Source organism: Thamnophis sirtalis, unplaced genomic scaffold (assembly GCF_051295495.1).
Source record: "Thamnophis sirtalis isolate CommonGarterSnake01/CBP01778 unplaced genomic scaffold, rThaSir2_p1.2 scaffold_4, whole genome shotgun sequence".
NCBI lineage: Eukaryota > Metazoa > Chordata > Lepidosauria > Squamata > Natricidae > Thamnophis > Thamnophis sirtalis.
The window spans coordinates 20,434,209-20,454,840 of NW_028261384.1; the positions used below are offsets into that span (position 1 = coordinate 20,434,209).

General features: G+C 35.4%; 1 protein-coding gene across 1 annotated transcript in view; it reads left to right on the forward strand.

The window, feature by feature from the left end:
- Positions 1-2,438: 2,438 nt before the first annotated feature.
- KIF5B (kinesin family member 5B) overlaps positions 2,439-20,632 on the forward strand; it is a 37,515-nt gene continuing 19,321 nt past the window's right edge. Inside the window, exons 1-10 of the mRNA XM_087712551.1 lie at positions 2,439-2,815; positions 8,960-9,047; positions 10,125-10,198; positions 12,271-12,375; positions 15,065-15,113; positions 16,365-16,420; positions 16,506-16,593; positions 18,024-18,148; positions 19,807-19,911; positions 20,183-20,328. Of these exons, the coding sequence (XP_087568677.1) occupies positions 2,690-2,815; positions 8,960-9,047; positions 10,125-10,198; positions 12,271-12,375; positions 15,065-15,113; positions 16,365-16,420; positions 16,506-16,593; positions 18,024-18,148; positions 19,807-19,911; positions 20,183-20,328 (962 nt within the window). The 5' untranslated portion in view covers positions 2,439-2,689. The remainder of the gene's footprint in view (positions 2,816-8,959; positions 9,048-10,124; positions 10,199-12,270; positions 12,376-15,064; positions 15,114-16,364; positions 16,421-16,505; positions 16,594-18,023; positions 18,149-19,806; positions 19,912-20,182; positions 20,329-20,632) is intronic.

Consider the following 20,632-nt stretch of genomic DNA (forward strand, 5'->3'; position numbering starts at 1 on the left):
CAACGTTGACAGACTGTTGCAAGGGTAGGTCCTTCTTAAATCATCACTAGCAAAATTATTGAGTTGACATCACACTAGCAGAGCGAGTGGAAAATGTTAATTGTTAAATTGAATCATTGACTTAATATTCTTATAAATGTTCAGAAAGTATTTGCAGATTTGAGATTAAAGCTGATTAATCAAAAATTCAATTGTGTATTGTATACCCAGGAGAATATATCTGAAAAGGTGGACATCAGATTTTATTGGTGATATCTTTATTGACTCATATGTGTGATAAAATCCTGCAGATTTTTGACATTTTGTTGGGAATAGTATTTTAATGTATATTACTAAATTTATCAGGAAATCTTTATATGCTACAAACATTAATGTAATGTTGAATCATATACTAAAGTTTGGGAGTCTGACTATTTATGAGGAATTATATTTATACCCCTTCCTTCGTCTATCTCTCCCTCCTCCCTCCGTGTGTAATAAAATACTATTGAGAAATTGGAAATGTGATATTATTTTAGATATTAAGGACTGGTCTTTGGTAATGCGTAACATTTATTCTGGAAAAGGATATACTTTCTACTAATCAAAGAACAAGACAACACATTATTCTTTGACATAGCTTTTATGGCATTTTATAATAATACATTTATCTGAGTAGAATTGCAGTATTATAAATTTTGGTAAATTAACTATGTTTAATATTGTTTACTTATTCCTTCCTTCTGTTCTTTATTATTTTTATGGTTTGCTTAATTATGAGTATTTTGGTATTTTGCTTATATTCTCCATTCTTGTATAATAAATAATAAACAAAATAAACAAAATATTAATCAGATGTTTACTTGATATGGCTACACATGGAATCAAATTTCTCCTGAAGCCCCTTCCTTCCTTTTGGGGGAAAGTACCATAAAACATTGATTGGACCTTGGGGCTGGAATGCTGTGAAATTGTTTTCTATTCCAGTAAAAGGTCTTGTTCATGATCACTCATACTTTGGTCATCTCCTCACTGAACTATGTAACATACTCTATGGGCGCTTCTCTTGAAGATCATTCACTTGGTACAAAGTGCAGCAGTCAGGGTAGTTATAGGTGCATCTCGTTATGCCTGTGTAATACTGTTACTCTGCAAACTGCAATAGCTCCAAATAGTTTTCTGGATGCAATTCAAGGTGCTGATCATTACCTTTAAATCCTTACATGGCAAGAAACTGGGATGCTTGAACCACTACCTTCTCCTACAGTCTGCCTGTCCCACACATTCCCACAGGTAGGTATGCTCTAGGACTAGGTTCCTTCTAAATCTTGTCATCTTACAGAACCTAGGAAGCTTATCCTCACCCCCCACCCCCATCGTTGCCTTTTCACTGGCTCAATATCCGATAACATGGCAGGTTTCAACTCTGCTTCTAGGGACGCTCCTAAGACCTAGTTTTACTCCCAGGCTGGTTGAGTGGGAATTCCCCTGAGGTAGTTTTGCTGTCTATTTGGTTGCATTTCAGTTTTGTAGATGTTTATTAATTGCCAGTTTTGATTTCTTGTTATTTCTTGTGCATTTATGTCATATTGTTCAGATTAATTTGAATTGGGCAGCTACAAAAATTTGAAATAGACAAGAGAGCTTATTGTTTCTGGTGTTGTATGAAGGCAATATTACTGAGTTCTGTAATTTTAATCCTATTGTTTCAATCCAAAAAAAAAGATGTTGGGAGGAGTACATTGCTCAGAATGAGTCATATCTGGAGCAGCCTATATCATCAATGAATAACCAATTTAACCAGACTAGTTGATCTAATTTTCTGACTTCGTTTAGAGAACACAGAACCACCTTCAACGACTGCCTGGGTTCACACAACATAGTAAAATGAAATGCGGCTGTAATAGATTAACACTCCTGCAAACAAAGCTGCGGGTGTAAAACGTTTGAGTACCACGATCCCGTAGTTGACCACATAATTTACATATCAGGTAAAAATTCCTGGAGACAACTGTAAACATACATAAATAAAAATATATTGTTATTCCCTTCACTGAGCAAAGTTTATTCAATTTTCTATTTATCCCTGAGATTCCCTGACGGTCTCTCATCCTAGGATGAAGTCGGTGCTGCTACGACGATTAGCTTTTCTGAAAGGAACCAGTCAACCTCTCCCTTCGCCAGCATCTGCGTCCCGCACTTCCCTCGTTGGAAGTGGGCGCCTGCGCATCAATATCCTCCCTGCTCGAAATCTCAGCTTTTCCGTTTGTCGATCATGCGCGATGCGGTGCAGCCCCGCCCGCTTGAGTTGACGGCTCCATTGGCTTTCACGCTAAAAGAACTCGAGCCGTTTCCGCGCCTGCGCAGAGAGTGGGAAAGAAGACGCCGTTGGCATCCCTGTGGAAGGTGATGTCACTCTTCCCAAGCCAGCTGTCAACTCCGCCCTCGTTTTAAATAAGGGGAGGTCTCGGTTTCGCCGGTCGCGGATGCCTTCATGGCTGCCATATTAGAAAGGAAGTGATTGCAGGAGGTAGCGGTAGAGTAGGGGCGGAAAAGCCCTTCTTCATTACCAGTGCGGAGAAGGACGTAGTGATTCCCCTTGACCAAGATTATTCGGCAGGGGTCTCAGGATCTGAGCGGCAGGGGAGCTTGACAGGCAGCATCCCAGAGGGGAAAACGGTGGCTGCGGCGGCGGCGGCTTTGGCCTAAGATGGCGGACCCGGCGGAGTGCAACATCAAAGTGATGTGTCGCTTCAGACCCCTCAACGATTCGGAAGTGATTCGAGGCGACAAGTATATCGCCAAGTTCCAGGGCGAAGATACCGTCGTCATCGCGGTGAGAGGAAGGCGGGCGTCAGGGGAGAGGCCGGGTGGGAAGAAGGAGAAATGAACGAGGAGTGGCTGCGAGGTCTTTGGGTCGCCCCCAAAGGCTTGGCCATTGATTGGAAGGACCTGGGTTCCATTGATAGGGTTGGCAGCAGGGGAAAGGTATTGGGTAATGGGAAGCTGATGCTGGGACCAAAAGCGGGGGCTGCGCCCGTAATGAACGAAGTTGTGAGAGACCTGGAGATGGGACTGCCTGAGTGGAGTTGTGGGAAGCCAGAAGGGAAGGGCTGAACGAGGCCTGGCATCCCATGGGAAGTATTTGTTTAGGAGATTGGGCCCAAGCTGTGAGCACTTCTCACATAATCAAGGGAAGAATTCGAACAGCTGTCAACTCGGGGGGTCATGCAAGTATCTGAAAAGGTACTGAACTTACAGAAAAGCAGTCAGCTCCATGTTGTTCTAAGCCTTATTGTGCAGAACAAGTGAAGTATTCAAAAGCATCAAAACAAAACCCACTGGTGAGGCTCTTGTGTTCACAGAATATTGAAGATCTCCCTTGTGGGGCTGTAAAGTCTGTAGTAAGTGCATGTTAGGAGCAGTAGTGTGATTATCTAATTCACTGTTTTCCAGCAAGTTAATTGATAGCAATTGACACATTCGTAGTAAGGATAGATTTCTATCTCAGCAAATTCTTATAGATCATTGGATATCAAACTTGAACTTGCATTAATTAAACAGGCTATCAAACGATACTGTATAAGTAAAATTAAAGCACAACTTGGATTCCATTACTAATGTTATAGGTGTTTGCAGAAAAGCATTCATAATTTAGTTCTAAACTATGCATATGTGGGACAGAAATGTTATTGCTGAGCCTTTGGAATGCTTTTATGCTAGACTCTTAATGCTTCTGGACTTGGCATTCTGGAATATCTAACCTCATTTTGTAGATTTTCTTCAAACAAAAACATGAATGTTTACATATGGAAGATGAGCTTAATGTTATTATTGAACTGTAGTTGAAGTTAATTCAGATCTGAACAGAAGAAAGGTTTGGAAAAAAACGTGTTTGGTTTGACTGATCACTTTATAACCGCTTTGTAATAAGTACTACTAACAATTATTTCTTGATAAGAATTTCAAAACCACTTTTTCACTCAGAAATTGTATGAGCCTTATTTAATAATGTATTATGTTCTTTTCAGATGAATTGTAACAAACATCATCTGCAAATCCTTTTTAAAATTTTGTCTAAATAGCTTATTCTAATTAATTTACTATAGTGAAGTTTTGTGAAAATGTCACTTTTTATGAAGAGCTGACAACTGTAAGTTAGCTGCCATATTTTTCAGACTATAAGATGCTCCAGACTATAAGACACATCTAGCTTTTGGGAAGGAAAACAAAAAAAGGTCTGCCTCTGCCTCCCAGCAATTTGCCTCTTTGCAGCAAACAGCTTGGTCAGCTTCAGCACAGCCTGATTTAGCATGATTGGCTGTTGGATTGGCTTCCCAGAATACCACCTATCGGCTGTTCCTGGCTGCAGAGATCACCGCCGCCTCCACATGCCCCATTTTCAGCTGCCTTGCATCCTGTTTTTGACTCGTTCTAGGCTGCGGGGGTTGCCACCGCCTATCCCCGCCACCTGGAACAGGCCAAAAATGGGGCGCGTGGAGACTGAAAATGGGGTGTGAGGAGATTGCAATAGGTGGCGGTGGCAATCCTCACAGCCTGGAACAGCTGATAGTATTCCGGGAGAAAGGTCCCACTGCCAATCAGTTGCTCTTGCTAAATCAGGCTGTGCTGAAGCTGACCAGTCTGCTTGCTGCAAGGAGGCAAATTGCTGGAAGAGAGAGGATGGGGGTGGGAGGGGCAGGGCTTTGGCAACATTCGCTCCATAAGATGCATAGACATTTCCAACCACTTGGGGTGGGGAAAGTGCATCTTATATATCAAAAAATATGGTAGATTGTTCTTGCTATCCAAATACAACTTGTGTGAGTGATCTGCATGGCATAAAAAAATCTGCCCAGCATTGAAGAGCCAAGGTGGCGCAGTGGTTAAATGCAGCACTGCAGGCTACTGCTAGATCAGCAGTTCAGCGGTTCAAATCTCACCGGCTCAGGGTTGACTCAGCCTTCCATCCTTCCGAGGTGGGTAAAATGAGGACCCAGATTGTTGGGGGCAATATGCTGACTCTCTGTAAACCGCTTAGAGAGGCCTGAAAGGCCTATGAAGCGGTATATAAGTCCACTGCTATTTGAAAAATTCCTTAGAAATCTAAGGAAATATGAAAAAAGGAGTATTAGATCCAAGAGGTCTCCCAGGAAGAGCGTTTCAGAGATGCATTTCTGGTGAAGCTACTGAAAAGATTTTCCTTTTGAGTTTATTTTATTCAATTCAGATTTACTCAGTTGCCAGGTATGACGCATCATTTCTTTATGGCAATGTTCCCTAACCTAAATGGTTTTATTTGTTGCAAATTTACCTCCATTGTAATAATTATTCCTCATTACTACTAGCAGTAGCTGGGGCTGAAATAGCCACATATTTAAAGACATGTTGCAGAATTTGTTTTAATATTTCCAGAACGATTTGTCTCACTTGAAGAAGTAATAAGATTGTTTTGGTATCTTTGTCCTAAGCTTTAAAAGATTTTGAAAACTGATACCATTTTGAATTGTACTTGGAAATGGTGGAGGAGGAAGTACATATTCTTTAAGAAATGAAGATATGCTGCAAATCATAAACAGCTTTAAAGACCTTGGGGAAGTAAGGAGAAATAATAAGAATACCTTATTTTTCTCAAGTGGTTTGAAAAAAAGATTCTGTTTTCTTCCATATTTTCCTGGGTTTTTTATAATTATGGTAATAGTCTATCAATATCAAAATGACACTTTGAATTAATTCTTTGGCGGTCTTCAGAAGTAGCCTTCTATACATTGCATTACCAGATCCAACTTTGGAGCTATAAGAATTGAATAATTTGAGGTATGCCATCTTTGTCTAAAATGGCTATATTTGGCACAAAAAGCAACTTGGCCATATGCATTTTATAAAACAATATATAGAGACATTTTTGTGATACATAAAACTTTGCAAGTGTCATAGAATTATACATATTATGAAGTTTTTTTCTTCTAAGGCTCAATATTTACAGCATGCCTACTAAAAAAAGTCATAGAAGGGAATTATGATACAATCTTAGAAAAAATCGATTAGAATAGTATGTATAACTGCCCAGATGAAGATTGTAATAGATATCTAAAATGTTTTCAATTTTTTCTAACTCCTTTTTTTCTTTTTCACATTTTTTTTACCATAGTTCTTAAATATTTAAAATCTTTTAATAAAAATTGTTTTGGAAATATAGCATATATATTAATTCCCCAGCAAGGTTTTCTTTTTGTTTGTTTTAGATATTTGAGTTGGCTTATCACATCTTTTTGTCTTTTCTTTATTAGTTCAGTCTACTCTGGTTTCATTGTGAAAAGACTACAATTGTATTGGGAGGAGTTAAGAAAGAAGTGAAAATAAGTCCTAACTGAGACCTAACAAAATATTAACTTTATGTATGGAGTAAGGATGCTTTGAGGGCTATTGAAATATAGATTGACTACCTGTTGCAAGCAAGCAGTTTACTAAGGAGGGCCTATCTGTATTTCTCTAATATATTTCTGTGTTTAATATAAAATATAACAAGTTTAAAAGCAAATTTCACATACTGAAATTTACTGCCAAGTTACAGAAGCAGAATATTTCTACCATATATACATTTTGCTAATACTTGTCATGTTTGTTCTAAAAAACTAATCTAGCTATGTAACATTTGTGATGGTTTCAACAATGAATTTTTCCAATTTCTCAAGGTATGTGGTGTAGGGCCATAATATAAAGCTTTGTTGCTGCTTAGTTTTTAAAGTATTCAGGACTGCTAATTATTTTGCATAGCACATTTTTTATTTTAGATTTTTTAATCCCTTTTTTATTTTTATAAATAACTCAAGGCACAACAACATCCCTGTGATGTGAGTTGGGCCAAACGCCAGTGACTGTCCTAAAGTCACCAAGCCAGCTTTCATACTTAGGATGGACACATTATTTGTGCTTTATGTACAATGTGTGGATATCAGGTACACACACAGAGATAAAGGTTTCTGATAAGCAAGCAGAATCTTTGCATGAAGTTACCTTCAGAATTGTTTAAAATGGGGTACAGGGACCTTTTTATTTCATAATTTATGAACATCCACAGTTTTTATTTGACCTTATAATGAACAATTATTTTTGATGCCGCACCCTTAAGTTTTCTGGCAGATGCCACGGTGTTTTTTGTTTTGTTTTTTGTGGCTGCTTTTCAGTGATTCCAAAATCTGATGTGATGAATGGAGTTTTTTCATGAGATCTCTATAAAACATGGATACATGCTGCATGCTGGGTAAATCAACTGAAAAGTTTGTCACTATTGTGGGAATTCAACCTGTCACAATAAGCCATGTAGTTCCTAAAAAAATGAAGTCGTGTTTGTTCAGATTAAAGGCTGAAACCCAATATTTTCTCAAAACAGTTAACATGTGGACAGTTCTACTTTCCCATTGTTCCTTATAACTAGTGTGAAAGGGGGTTGATCTGATGCTGAAAGAAATTACAGCAGTCAGGATTAATAATCAAGAAACCTTTGATTGTCAACTGATGTCATTAGATTAGGAAATTAATATCATAAGCAAAGTTTACTACCTAATTTTAATAAAGTTATTGTAAGTTAAACAAATAACAGTTATGCATCCATTGGAAATTTTAAGGAACAATAACTTATATGAACATAGCACATCTCTAATGAATAAAGAGGACTGTATAAGGATATCTTAAAGTGGCAGCATTTTTTTCACCTTCTCACAATGCCTAGACTAGATAGGCCTTCTGTCCTATGGGTTTAAATGGTAAAAGAAATCAACAATAAATATAATGCTAGATTTTTCTTTAATACTCCTCATACTTCTCTAAATCTAATTTATTAACTTGTAAAATGTTTTAATTAAAACAAAATGGAAATTCTTGTTTATAAATTTGTAATGATTAGAACAACAATTTTCTCTAGAATTTAGAAAGCTTTAAAACACCAGGTGATAACAAATTTATAATCAGTAAACTGCATTTTTTTATTCTCTTAATGCTACTTGTTTTTGCTATTGTGTACTAGTATGAAACATATTTCAGTATATTTTAAGAATATGGTGGTTTTTGTGAAATCAGCTTTGTAGTGACTTACATAAAACACATTTAACAAAGTTAATAAAAGTATTAGTATATTCTTAGAAGAAAAAAATGTATTTTGAACCAAAAACTGTGTGGCTGTTAAAGTTACTTTTTCTTACCTAGTTGGAAATGATACAGTTTCTGAAAGTATTACCATATTTCTTGAAGTAGCCTATTAAAATCAATCTTAGTTAGTACTTCATAGAATTATGAAATATCATTTCATATCTCTTTGCTTAACTCTTTATGAGTGTTGAGTATATGAGCAGTCTTTAGACATTAAAAACATTGATTCTGATTTGTTCTTAATTTAACATTAGCACAGTGTATTACAATTCTTAAAAAGCTCTTGTTTTATCAGTTAATATATTTTTGGATTACTATTTTTATACTCTATAACTGACTGTCATCAAAATGGGATGAAATAATCAAATTATTCAAAGTTAAAATTAATTTAGTTTCAGGTTATATTGGGTCCCTGTATTTTTTCTAACATTTTCAAAGACATGTTAGACCAGATTTAATGGTTAAATCTCTGCTTTCAATGTTGTCTGAAAAATCTGCTGGACAGTCATACATATATATTTATTAAAACTAATATACTCTGAAGCATTGGATAAAATTAACCTTGAAAATTACTTCTCCTCTTACTGGCATTTTTTAAATTAGTTTCAGTATCATTAAGTTAACCAGGTGGGTGACATAGAAGTCTAATAATAAAACAAATATGCAACTTGAAAGAAAATTAGTCTTTTCAAAGAAATGTATGAGGTTTAATTAAAAAAAATATTTTTGTTAAACATTAGAGGTATACAATAGAACCCATGACGCAAAATTAATTGGAATACCAAAGGATTGTTCTAAATTTTTAACTTTACTTTTATGTTTATTTTTCCAGTCTAAGCCTTATGCATTTGACCATGTATTCCAGTCACAGACATCACAAGAACAAGTATATAATGATTGTGCTAAAAAGATTGTTAAAGGTAAGAGGAGACAACTTTATTCGAATAATAATAAAATATGTGAGTCACAGGTGTAATTTTGTAGCCTTATTGTAGCCTGTTTTGTCTTTTAAAATATTGATTTAGTATCAAGACCAAACAGCATAGTTTGGGTTCAAAAACTAATTTGTTCTTTTAATCTGATGCAGAGTTAAAATTCAGTCTAATGTCTGAACGGACAGATTTTTTTTTTCATATATCTTTCAGAACTATGCTAACCACTCCAAAATTTACAAAATAAACCCAAATTTATAATAGTAATTAAATAATTGATTCAAACTGATTTTTCTCATGTATTGCAATTGGCTATTAGATAGAAAACCATGTGCACATTTTTTTTTATTTTCAATTAGCTTCTTGAATATTGTCTATTAACTGTTGTAAACTCACTGTGTGGGAAGTATTGTACTTGTTGCTGCTTCTTGCTGCTGAGAGAATAATCATAAAGACACAAAGATGGGAATATGAGCAAATGAAATGGAAATAAGAGATAAGTAAGGGTGAAAGAGAACTGAGAATGCATAGTGGTTGTTTCCTTGTTTCACTAAAGATTGTGTTGCTAGTGAATAAGAAGTACAAATTAAAACCATATTTGAGAAAGCAGCAGTAGCAACAAGTATGCAAGGGCACTATTGCAAAGATTTTGTCTAGAAGTTTCTTTTTATGGAATATATGGAGCCACTATAATTCAGCCATGCCATATTTAGGAAAACAGTCTCTGATATCTAATGAATGCTTAAGGATGAGGTTCAGTATACACCGTTCTTAATGCTTAATTAAATAATAGAAACTCTGTTAGGGAGGTACTGTAATATGCACTCCTTATCTGAAACTCCTGATCTGCCAAGAAGTTAAATATTTGCCCAGATCAAATATCTGTTCTTCCTTTTTTCCACAATTGTCTTACTTTATTAGACAGTTTTATTGCATGCAAATGTTTTGAACTCTCTGGAGCAAAACTTAATGAATCTTTCAAAGAAGAGCATTGATTTCAAAGTATAGTGCTTTGCATGAAGCTACTATGGAATCTATTATTAATGTATATTCTTTCTACTGTAGATGTGCTTGAAGGATACAATGGTACAATATTTGCTTATGGACAAACATCATCTGGGAAAACTCACACTATGGAGGTAAGATATTGTTACATATGTTACTTGGTGCATATTTCTCTGTACACATCAAACTGCATTTAGTGAATGACCCAAATGAAGGCAAACTAGCAATAATTGTAGAAATAAATGAAAATAATTATAGCTCAGCAAGATATTTCTTAATAAAATTATGTAGTATAAAATTCATAGACAATTGTAAACATTAATGTAATTATTCCTAGAAAATAATGTTTCTGTTTATCAAGTTATCAATAGTATATATTACATTTTAAGTAAGTAGTAAGAGTATTGTTGTAACCACAGGTTATAACATAATAGCACTCCATAAAATACAACAAAAAAGTAAGATTGTAAAATGTGATAATAAAAAGAGGATTATATGTAAAAAGATACAATAAAATATGGCTAGAACTGCAAGTAAGAACTTAAATGTTTACTTCTAAATTTAAATGATAGCGGAGCAAAAGTAGCAGCTTAGTTGCTGATAGTTGGGAACACAATGAAAGAAGATATAGGTGGTCCTTGTTGCAGTTGTTCAAAGTTACAGTGGCAATAAATTAGAGATACTTAACGCCAGTCCTTGAAGTTCAGGCCATCTTAGCTCTCCCAACAGTCACATGATCAACATGGGCAACTAGCTCATACCTACCCTGTTGCAGTGCCATCTGGTCTTATGATTGCCAAGCAAAGTCAATGTGGAAGCCAGAAAATTGTTCCTGTAAGTCATTCCCTCCACTTTCCCATGTACTCTGTTGCACTCCATAGACCTTACCTACTGGCCACACTTGTGCCAGTCTGCAGCAACCACGTGTTTGGATCACCAAGTGTCTGATTGTGCTTGTGTTGGATTGCATCAACTGTCTGCATGTTTTCCTATCCTTAAGAGCACCCACTCTGCAGCTGTACCCGGTTGTACCAGGCTGAAGCAGCCACCTGCATACATTCCCACCAACTGAAGAACCTAGCACACCTGGTCATGCTCACATTGTGACAGCCACTTACCTGCCCTCCGGCCTATTTGTAAACTTCCTGAGACTTCCTCTTAGCTTCCCCACTGACTTTGGTCTTTGGAAGCTAACAGATCCTTGTCCCAAGCAGATCCTCACTTAACAATGGCAACAGGGATCACTACCAAGTGATGCCATTATGTGACATCATATTTTATGACCCCATCACTTAAAAACAGATTTTACTGTCCCAATTACTATTGTTCAGCAAAGATTATCTCTATACAATATAATGATAATTTGGTAAATTGTATTACATTCCATCAATTTCAGTGGGAAAAACAGGTAGTTATTTCTCAGAGTTGAAATTAGTGGGTTATTGATTAGATTTAGCTGGATCGTGTCTGTACATTTTTCTTATAATAATAGCAATTAAAAACTTATTAAATTTATATGCATGCTGATCATTGATTACTCTGTGTGGTTTACATATTGTTAAAAAAAATTAAAAGCAAGAAAATGATAATAGAAAGGAGGTAAGTTGACAAAAATTACAAAGCAATAGAAGTAAAGAAAAAACAACCCCAACAATCCAAGGAGAGTTTCAAAGAACCATGGGTAGACTGAGGCCATTTGAACATCATTCTAGAGTGCAAATGCTGCTAGAGAGAATGTGTGTTTCCTGGTCACAAAATGAGTCAATGTTTAATAGAAGGCATTCAGAGATCAGGTGGGATCAGCCAGGCAGGCACTATAAAAGACATCTAGTTTATCAAGTAAACAGGCCCTATGTTACGTTGGACTTTACAGCTAGCAGTCAGCAACTTGAATCACAGAGGAAACAAATTAGCAACCATTCAGCTAGTGAAGCAGAGATGTTACATGGACATCAAAACATGCTTATCACTGCTTATGTTGCTGAATTCTGCATTCTGGATTAGTTGATGTTTCCAGTTGGTTTTCAAGGGCAATCCCATGTAGAATACATTGCAGTTGTCAAACTATGAGAAGACCAGCGCATTAGTGAATATCTGAATTATGAATTATAAGATGACCGTGAATATAGTTTTCCAAAAATCTTATTCACTCTTTTCAGACTAAGTATGCAATCTTGGCAATAATTAAATTTATTTTTATTTTAAGGGGAAGTTGCATGATCCAGATGGAATGGGGATTATTCCAAGAATAGTGCAAGATATATTTAATTATATTTATTCCATGGATGAAAATTTGGAATTTCATATTAAGGTAATTTATTCATTCATTTTATTTATATCAATGTGTACAATATATTGCAATACCACAATTGCAATATGAAACTGAATGACTAGCATATTGTAAAAACAACAGATAAAAGCTATGAAAATAAAAATTAAAAAAACATCACATCTGAGGCCACTCATATATCTTCCCAATTCAATTCACAGAGTGCCCTGGCCTAGGGCCTTAGGGAATAATTAAATCTTCAATGTATTATTTCATAATCTAGATTATGATTAGATATCTCTGCCCTACAAACACCCAACTGGAACCAGCCCCATGAAGAAAGGACCATCAACACTTCTAAACCCCCTAAACTGGTCCAGAAATCCATCATGATTGCTGGTATTGAAAACTGTTGAGAGACTAAGAATAATCAGGATGGATGTGCTATTACAATCCCAATTCTTTTAGAGGCAATTTGTAAGAGCTGTAAAGTGACCTGGAATCCAGTTGAGAAAGTTCCAGATAATCCACTTCCTCCATTGCCTTCCAAAGCTGAATCTAATCATGTTCACAACAGCCTTCCCCCCAAAATGGCAGATTGGAGACCTAATGGAAATTGTCCAGCAATGGCTTCTTGAGAAGGGAATGCTCCATCTCCTTAATCACAGATGGGATCACCCTTTATCCAAGAATGAATTTACTGTAGCTGTGGCCAGTTAGAAGGACATGATGTAATACAGTGTTTTTCAACCTTTTTTGTGCAAAGGCACACTTTTTTCATGAAAAAAATCACGAGGCACACCACCATTAGAAAATGTTAAAAAAATTTAACTCTGTGTCTATATTGACTATATATAAAGTAATTTTCCCACGGCACACCTTACACTATGTCACGGCACACTAGTGTGCCGCGGCACAGTGGTTGAAAAACACTGATGTAATATATGGGCAGTCTTTACAAGTCTAATATCACTGTCCACTACATTGAGAGCAGCAGGCTCAAACTCCTCAAACTGCCAGATGAGACTGTGCCTCAGTCAAGTTCCTAAGAACTTTATGGTTTTAAACTTTAAGAATGTTTAGATTGGCTCAGAACAGATTTTTTTTTAGTATTTTTTAGTATTTTATTAAGATTTATAGGCCGCCCTTTTCCCTGAGGGGACTCAGGGTGGCTTACAAACATTAGGGAGGGGGTGCAATACAAAATAAACAATATGTAAACAAAATAAAGTAGTAAAAACACAACATGCATTCAACATTCAGCACTCGGGTGGGGCAAATTAAAGACTTATCCCCAGGCCTGTTGGGAGAGCCAGGTCTTGAGGGCTGCGCGGAAGGCCTGGACGGTGGTGAGGGTGCGTATCTTGACGGGGAGATCGTTCCACAGGGTCGGAGCTGCAACAGAAAAGGCTCTCCTCCGTGTAGTCGCCAGTCGACATTGACTGGCGGATGGAATTCGGAGGAGGCCCAGTCTGTGCGATCTTATCGGTCGGAGGGAGGTAATCGGCAGAAGGCGGTCTCTCAAGTACTCAGATCCACTACCATGAAGGGCTTTAAAGGTGGTCAACAGCACCCTGAAGCGCACCCGGAGATCAACAGGTAGCCAGTGCAGCTCGCGGAGGATGGGTGTTATGTGGGCGAACCGCGGTGCGCCCACTATCACTCGCGCGGCCACATTCTGAACTAACTGCAGTCTCCGGATGCACTTCAGGGGCAGCCCCATGTAGAGCACATTGCAGTATTCCAGCCTAGAGATCACAAGGGCTCGAGTGACTGTTGTGAGAGCCTCCCGATTCAGGTAGGGTCGTAACTGGCGGACCAGGCGGACCTGGGCAAATGCCCCCCTGGTCACAGCCGACAGATGATGATCGAGAGTCAGCTGTGGATCCAGGAGGACTCCTAAGTTACGATTCTGTTAGATGCATTGAATAGTCTTCTCATTGGCCCTTTAGATAGATAGCAAGAATAAAGAAAATCCAGAGTTGCTTTTGAAGGATTGAGAGCCTTCTGAAATAATTTGGAGATATATAGAGTACAGGAGATTTCCTATTATAGGGGCAATAGAATTTCCCATTGTGCAAACTGTAAAGTCCTTTAGTTAGAAGTTAGATACAAACCAAACTTTACTTTCTTACCACACTTTACTAAACTTTACTAAAGCAAGCACATTATTAAAAGCCAATCAGAAAGTATTCTTGGGTCTAAGAATGAAAGATCAGTGCATTCAAAAATTGATGATTGCTTGGATTAAAACAGAGTATATGTGATACTTGGGTAAGATTAATCTTCACACTTTCAAATTTCTATAGTTTGAAATGCCATAGAGATTTGAGAATAGTACTTCTTTACAGCAAAGATTACATATTTTATGTTTGAAGGGTTTTAGTGATTTTATACATATATGTTATCACACATAATATAATTTTAGGGAGACAATTGTTGTTTTGCACTTGTACTTGAGTTCACAAATTTGAATAACCCAGTGATGTCTAACTTTAGTGACATTTTTACTAAGATGCAGCATCATTTTTGATTTTCTAAGTTCTTATTGTCGCAGATCCAGGTTTTTTTAATTGCCATTTTGAATTTTTAATATTTATAACGCTATGGCTACTAAAAATTCAGAATATTGTATTCAGTGTTTATAAATGAATCATAGGTATTTTATTTTAATATCTATTCATTTTGCATAAGTGAAAAGTTACAGCTTTCTTATGCCACATTCTTTTAGGTATCATATTTTGAAATTTATTTGGATAAAATAAGGGACCTTTTGGATGGTGAGTATATTGTTTCAAAGATGAAAAGATCTATTTTTCTTGCAAACCAATGTAAAAGAACTTGGTCTTAAATGTATTGTCTAATAGCGCATCTGAGAATTGTTTGGAGATTCTAAAGGAGTAAGACATTAATGTGTGTATAATAATAGCATGAGGATGGGCAAATTAAAGAAGTATCAAATAAGGGGGATTATATTTTGGCCTTATAAAATAAGTAGAAGAATTCATGATTAGTGGCAAAATGCCTAGTATTTTAATATTACAATTTAGAAGGTAATATTGTTTTGTACAAGTGGTTCTTAGTTAATGACTTTCATGTTTAGCAATTGTTTGAACTTAACAACAGTGCTGGAAAGTACTTTTATGAATGGTCCTCAAGCTTAGATGGCCTCAGCATCGCACAGTCAGGCAATCATCATTTGTAAGCTTTACAGCTGACTTCTGACAATCAAAGTCAATGGAGAAGTTGGCAGTAATTTATAAATCATTGTCATGCGATGTTTCATATAATAACCATGTGTTATTAGGTTAATGATTACAGCAGAACTGATGCAAGTTCAATGTGGTCATGTGATGTTTCACTTTACAACTAAATTGTTTAGTAATGCAGTTGTTAGTCCTAGTTGCTGTGGTTAAGTGAGATCTATCTCTGGCTGCACAGAAAAGGCTTGTAATGAAAGCTAAAACAGATCTGAATTTTGAAGAGAATAGGCTCACCCTATGCTGTGAATACTGTAATGCCATTGTATAAATTGTAAAGTTGCAGTTTGAATAGTTGTTGTCACTTCATTTTAGTAATGCAATTAGAAAAAAGTATGAAATGTAAAATTTATGTGAATATAGTATTTTTTCTAGGAAAGAAGGCTAAGGAATTTAAAACAATAATGGACCTAAATTTTAACAGCAAATTTTACAAATGTCAAGTTTGTAATTAATTAAATGGAGGTCTACTTCTTTTGTCTAATAAAGGAATAATTACATTATGGAATAATTGCTACAAAACAACATTAAGGTAGTATTGAATATATCCAGAAGTATTTGTGGAGAATTATGATTGTACCAACAGTTATTATAATGAGAATAGCTTATATCCCCAGTTATAAGTAAGTATGTCCTAGTAGTAACAAGAAATGACTTTTCATTGTCTGTTTTTGAATCAAAAGTATCTCCTCTATACAGTTAAAAACAGAATATGCTTAGTCTTAGGCATCTCTATTTAATGAATAAATATCAACTATTATATTTTTTTAGTCTCAAAGACCAATCTTTCTGTTCATGAGGACAAAAACCGAGTACCTTACGTGAAGGTGAGTATAAGATTTGAGTATGTATCTTGCATTCTTTAAATGTAATTTTTTAAATTATTGATTGTGTTAAAATATATTTTCACAGGGCTGCACTGAACGGTTTGTATGTAGTCCAGATGAAGTTATGGATACTATAGATGAAGGAAAATCAAATAGGCATGTAGCAGTTACAAGTAAGTGATTTGTTTTAGTTTAATTTTTTAAAAATTCAGTTACTGTAATTAAGAATAGCATTTTTTCAGTGAGTAACTATCGAAATCATATATATATATATATATATATATATATATATATATATATATATATATATATATATATATATATATATATATATACATACTTTTAAATTTTCTACAAAAGATACAATATAAAAAAGGAACTGGAAAGGAAAAAATGATAAGGAGGAATGGGCAAGGAATAATGAAAAAAATAAAAAATAAAATAAAAATGTCATGAAATCCCAAAATTAAATTTTCATTTCTTTCAGATTAAAGTAAAAGTCCCTGATTAGTTTCCACATAGAAACAAAGCTAGACAAGTTATTTGCTTTAATCAGAATAGTTAAGATTTAAGATTTAGTTTATTTGTTCAGTTAACTTCGTCATCTCATAAAGATCCATTAACTTAATCACCCATGCTTCAGTTGTCGAAAAATGGACCCTTCTATGCCTACAAAAGTCTCCTTGCTTTTACCATATATAGAAACAAATTCCCATGTTTTTTCTCAAACTGCTTATCCATCAAGCCTAAAAGAAAAACATATGATTTCAATTGCACATTTGTTTTAAAAATTCTCTGAATTAAAAGACATATCTGATTTTAATAATTCAGATAACTACTTAAACTATAAATACATATAGTATTTATACTGTAAATACTGTTTTAAATGTTGACCTAAATTTTACCCTTTCCCATGCTTCTCTTCTATGTCAGGGATAATCGGTTTTCCTGAATGAAATGGAGAATGAAAATATATTAGCGATATATCACAATCCATTGTCTCCTGGTTACTGGTGACAGAAAAAGGACCACTTTGGCTCTTTTTCTCATGCATATGGAAATCTTTTCCTTCAAGGAAAAGTCATTCTCTGCAACATTTTCAGTAATTAAGTAGTAGTGATATTCCATTTCCTACTAGGAACAGTTAGCTGCTCATAGGGAGACCTTAGGGGTATGATTCTTTTACATATACATGTTATATATTACCGTGTATAATCCAACATATTGAAGGACACCAGGATGGGGAAGACTGTTTAAGAATCTTACAGTTTAATCCTTCTTTATTTGGGGGGGGGGTGTCAGAGGGGGACAAGCCATTTCTGTGGTGTTGGCTAGATAGCCACAATGAATCAAGCTTGACTTAAGAGCATCTGGATTTTTTTTTAGATACTTCCTTATTGCAATGATAAATAAATATGGCTTTAAAAATAAAACATTCAGTTTTGTAGATTTGATACAGTTCTTTTTGATGAAGGGATATACTGTTTTTGTTAAATTTATTGATTTATTCTGTTTTGATTTATGAGACACTTATAATTCAGTTATTAGGTATAGGCTATTTACAGAATGGACATTTATAAAGCTTAAAACTGTTCTTTTACAGATATGAATGAACATAGCTCTCGAAGTCATAGCATCTTTCTCATTAATGTAAAGCAAGAAAACACTCAAACAGAGCAGAAATTGAGTGGAAAACTTTATCTTGTAGACTTGGCAGGTAGTGAAAAGGTAATAGTTTACTGTTTTAAAAAAACATGAAAATAATTTATCATATTCTTTCAACATTGGCGTGCTCCTTTTGCCTTGAATATATTAGAGAAAAGTGCATCTAAGGTATTCAGTATTTTATCTCCCATTCTCTGGAGCAAGGGAGTTTTGGTAATTTGAGGATAAGAGGCAATTCACAAAAGGCCATCTATTTTTCTTACAAGACACGATTGTTTAGAGTTATGTAGTGATAAGAATATGCAACACACCAGCAGAACCATTATATATTATGTTATTTGGCTCTTTGAAGGACTACCACTACAACTGAAAAATGTTGTCAAGAGTATGGCTATGTTTATAATGATTGTTTTTATTTCTGATTATATGGATTATATTAAGCCTAATTCATGTTGATTGGGTACTACATAAGCAGATCTTAAATGTTATAATATCAGATTCTGTATTGCTGCTCGATCTAGATACACAACTGCTATATGATGGGATTATTTATAATATTTACTGGGAAACCTGGGAGAAATACAGGAAGTTCTCGACTTATGACCAAATTGAGATCAGAATCTCAGTTGCTAAATAAAGTAGTTGTTAAGTGTGATGTCATACTTTACTCAACAACCGCAATCCTGCTACTCCCAATTGGTAAGCAATTGTGTGGGCTGTTAAATGGATGAAGTTCCAGGTAAGGAACAAGGAGTGCTTTAGGAGGGCCAGGGAGACCCTGGGAGGTTCCACTCAGAAGCTGAATATCCTCCCTGCCAAAATTCAAGCAGAACTTTCAGCCTGAGTGAAGGGGCACTCTTTTGTGCTGAACCATCTCCGCCTTCCTCAATCACCCCACTCTTCTGACTTTAACCATGCTGACTCTCCCATTTCTGGGGACTGCCTAAAAGGACTGCCTGTCAAAGGAGTTCAGCTTCTCTCTGTGTGGAGAAGAGAATTTTCATGGTGTGCAGGAGAAAAGGCAAAATCATCAGGGTTTCAGATACACATTTCTCAACCCCTCAAAGAAGTTCGGCTCCCCTCAGGAGGCAACCAACCTCCAGAGATGAGAAGGAATCTTCTTGGCAATGGCAACAGCTTGCAACTTTTTGGGGAAGCTGGCGGAGAAGATTGCAAATGGCGATCACATCATTGCAGGGTAATTGATAAAGTGTGAACAGATTGGCAAATACTAGATCTCAGTTATGTGACAAGGGAACTGCAACATTTTCAGATGACTGGAAATGCTTTATGGGCTGTAAAGTACTCTTTCTGAGACCGTCATAATTTCTGACTGTCGTTAAAAGAGATGTCATAAGTCCAAGTCTACCTATAAATAGCTGTTCCATTTTGCATTGTTTTATAATTTTTATAATACATTTCTAGATTCTTTGTTGATTCATTTTATAATTTTAACACTGCATTTTAATATGGGCTACATGCACTTGCAGTATTCCTCTTCTAAACACTTGCTAGGACTTTCCTTTTAAAAGGGCAAATGACTTACCTATAGACTCGGCAGATTCTCTATAATTTGAAAAAAATATCAGGAACAGATTTGGGATTAGGTTATATGGAAAGAAACGTTATAGTGGCAAATACTGTATTACATTTTTCTAACTACAATGCAAAATTTATAAAATGCAGATTGATTAGCTTTACAATGTTTTACATTATTTTAGGTTAGTAAAACTGGAGCAGAAGGTGCAGTATTGGATGAGGCTAAAAATATCAACAAATCTCTATCAGCTCTTGGAAATGTCATTTCTGCTTTAGCTGAAAATAGTGTAAGTATATCAGATTTGCAAATGCTTAATACATGAAGCTAGGAAATGTGTTATCTTCATGTTTCCGTTCATTGCTTTAGTATGTATTGAATAGTTTAATAATTTTAATAAGCTCAATTACATTATGCATAATTATAGCACTATGCAAAATTACATATAAGAACTTCCTGTTGAAAATAAAGTTAAATGATTCTTGATTTGGGAAAATACAAAATACTCTCACCTATCTATGATAGAATAGAATTTAAAAAAATCTTTTTCTTATTTACAGACATATGTTCCATATCGAGATAGTAAAATGACCAGAATTTTACAAGATTCCTTAGGTGGCAATTGTAGAACCACAATTGTTATTTGCTGTTCCCCATCATCTTACAATGAATCTGAAACAAAATCTACACTGTTATTTGGTCAGAGGTGAGTGAGATTGTAAAAGCAGAATGATTACATTGAAACAGACTTTTGCCACAAAAACTGAATGATGCAAGTTTTGAATTGTCGTGTACATAAAGTATACATGTACAGGTGTTTTTGCCTAATATTTGTTTCACTAAAATGTTTTTCTTAAAGCTTGTTAGTATTTGATTCTGTAAGTTCGTTGTCAATTATTATAATCAGAAATTGAGAACTAGATATTTAGGTATATATTTCTGATGGATGTATTTTGGAGATACAAAAATACAAATTGATGTATATTTGGGATACAAAGTTATATGTAAAC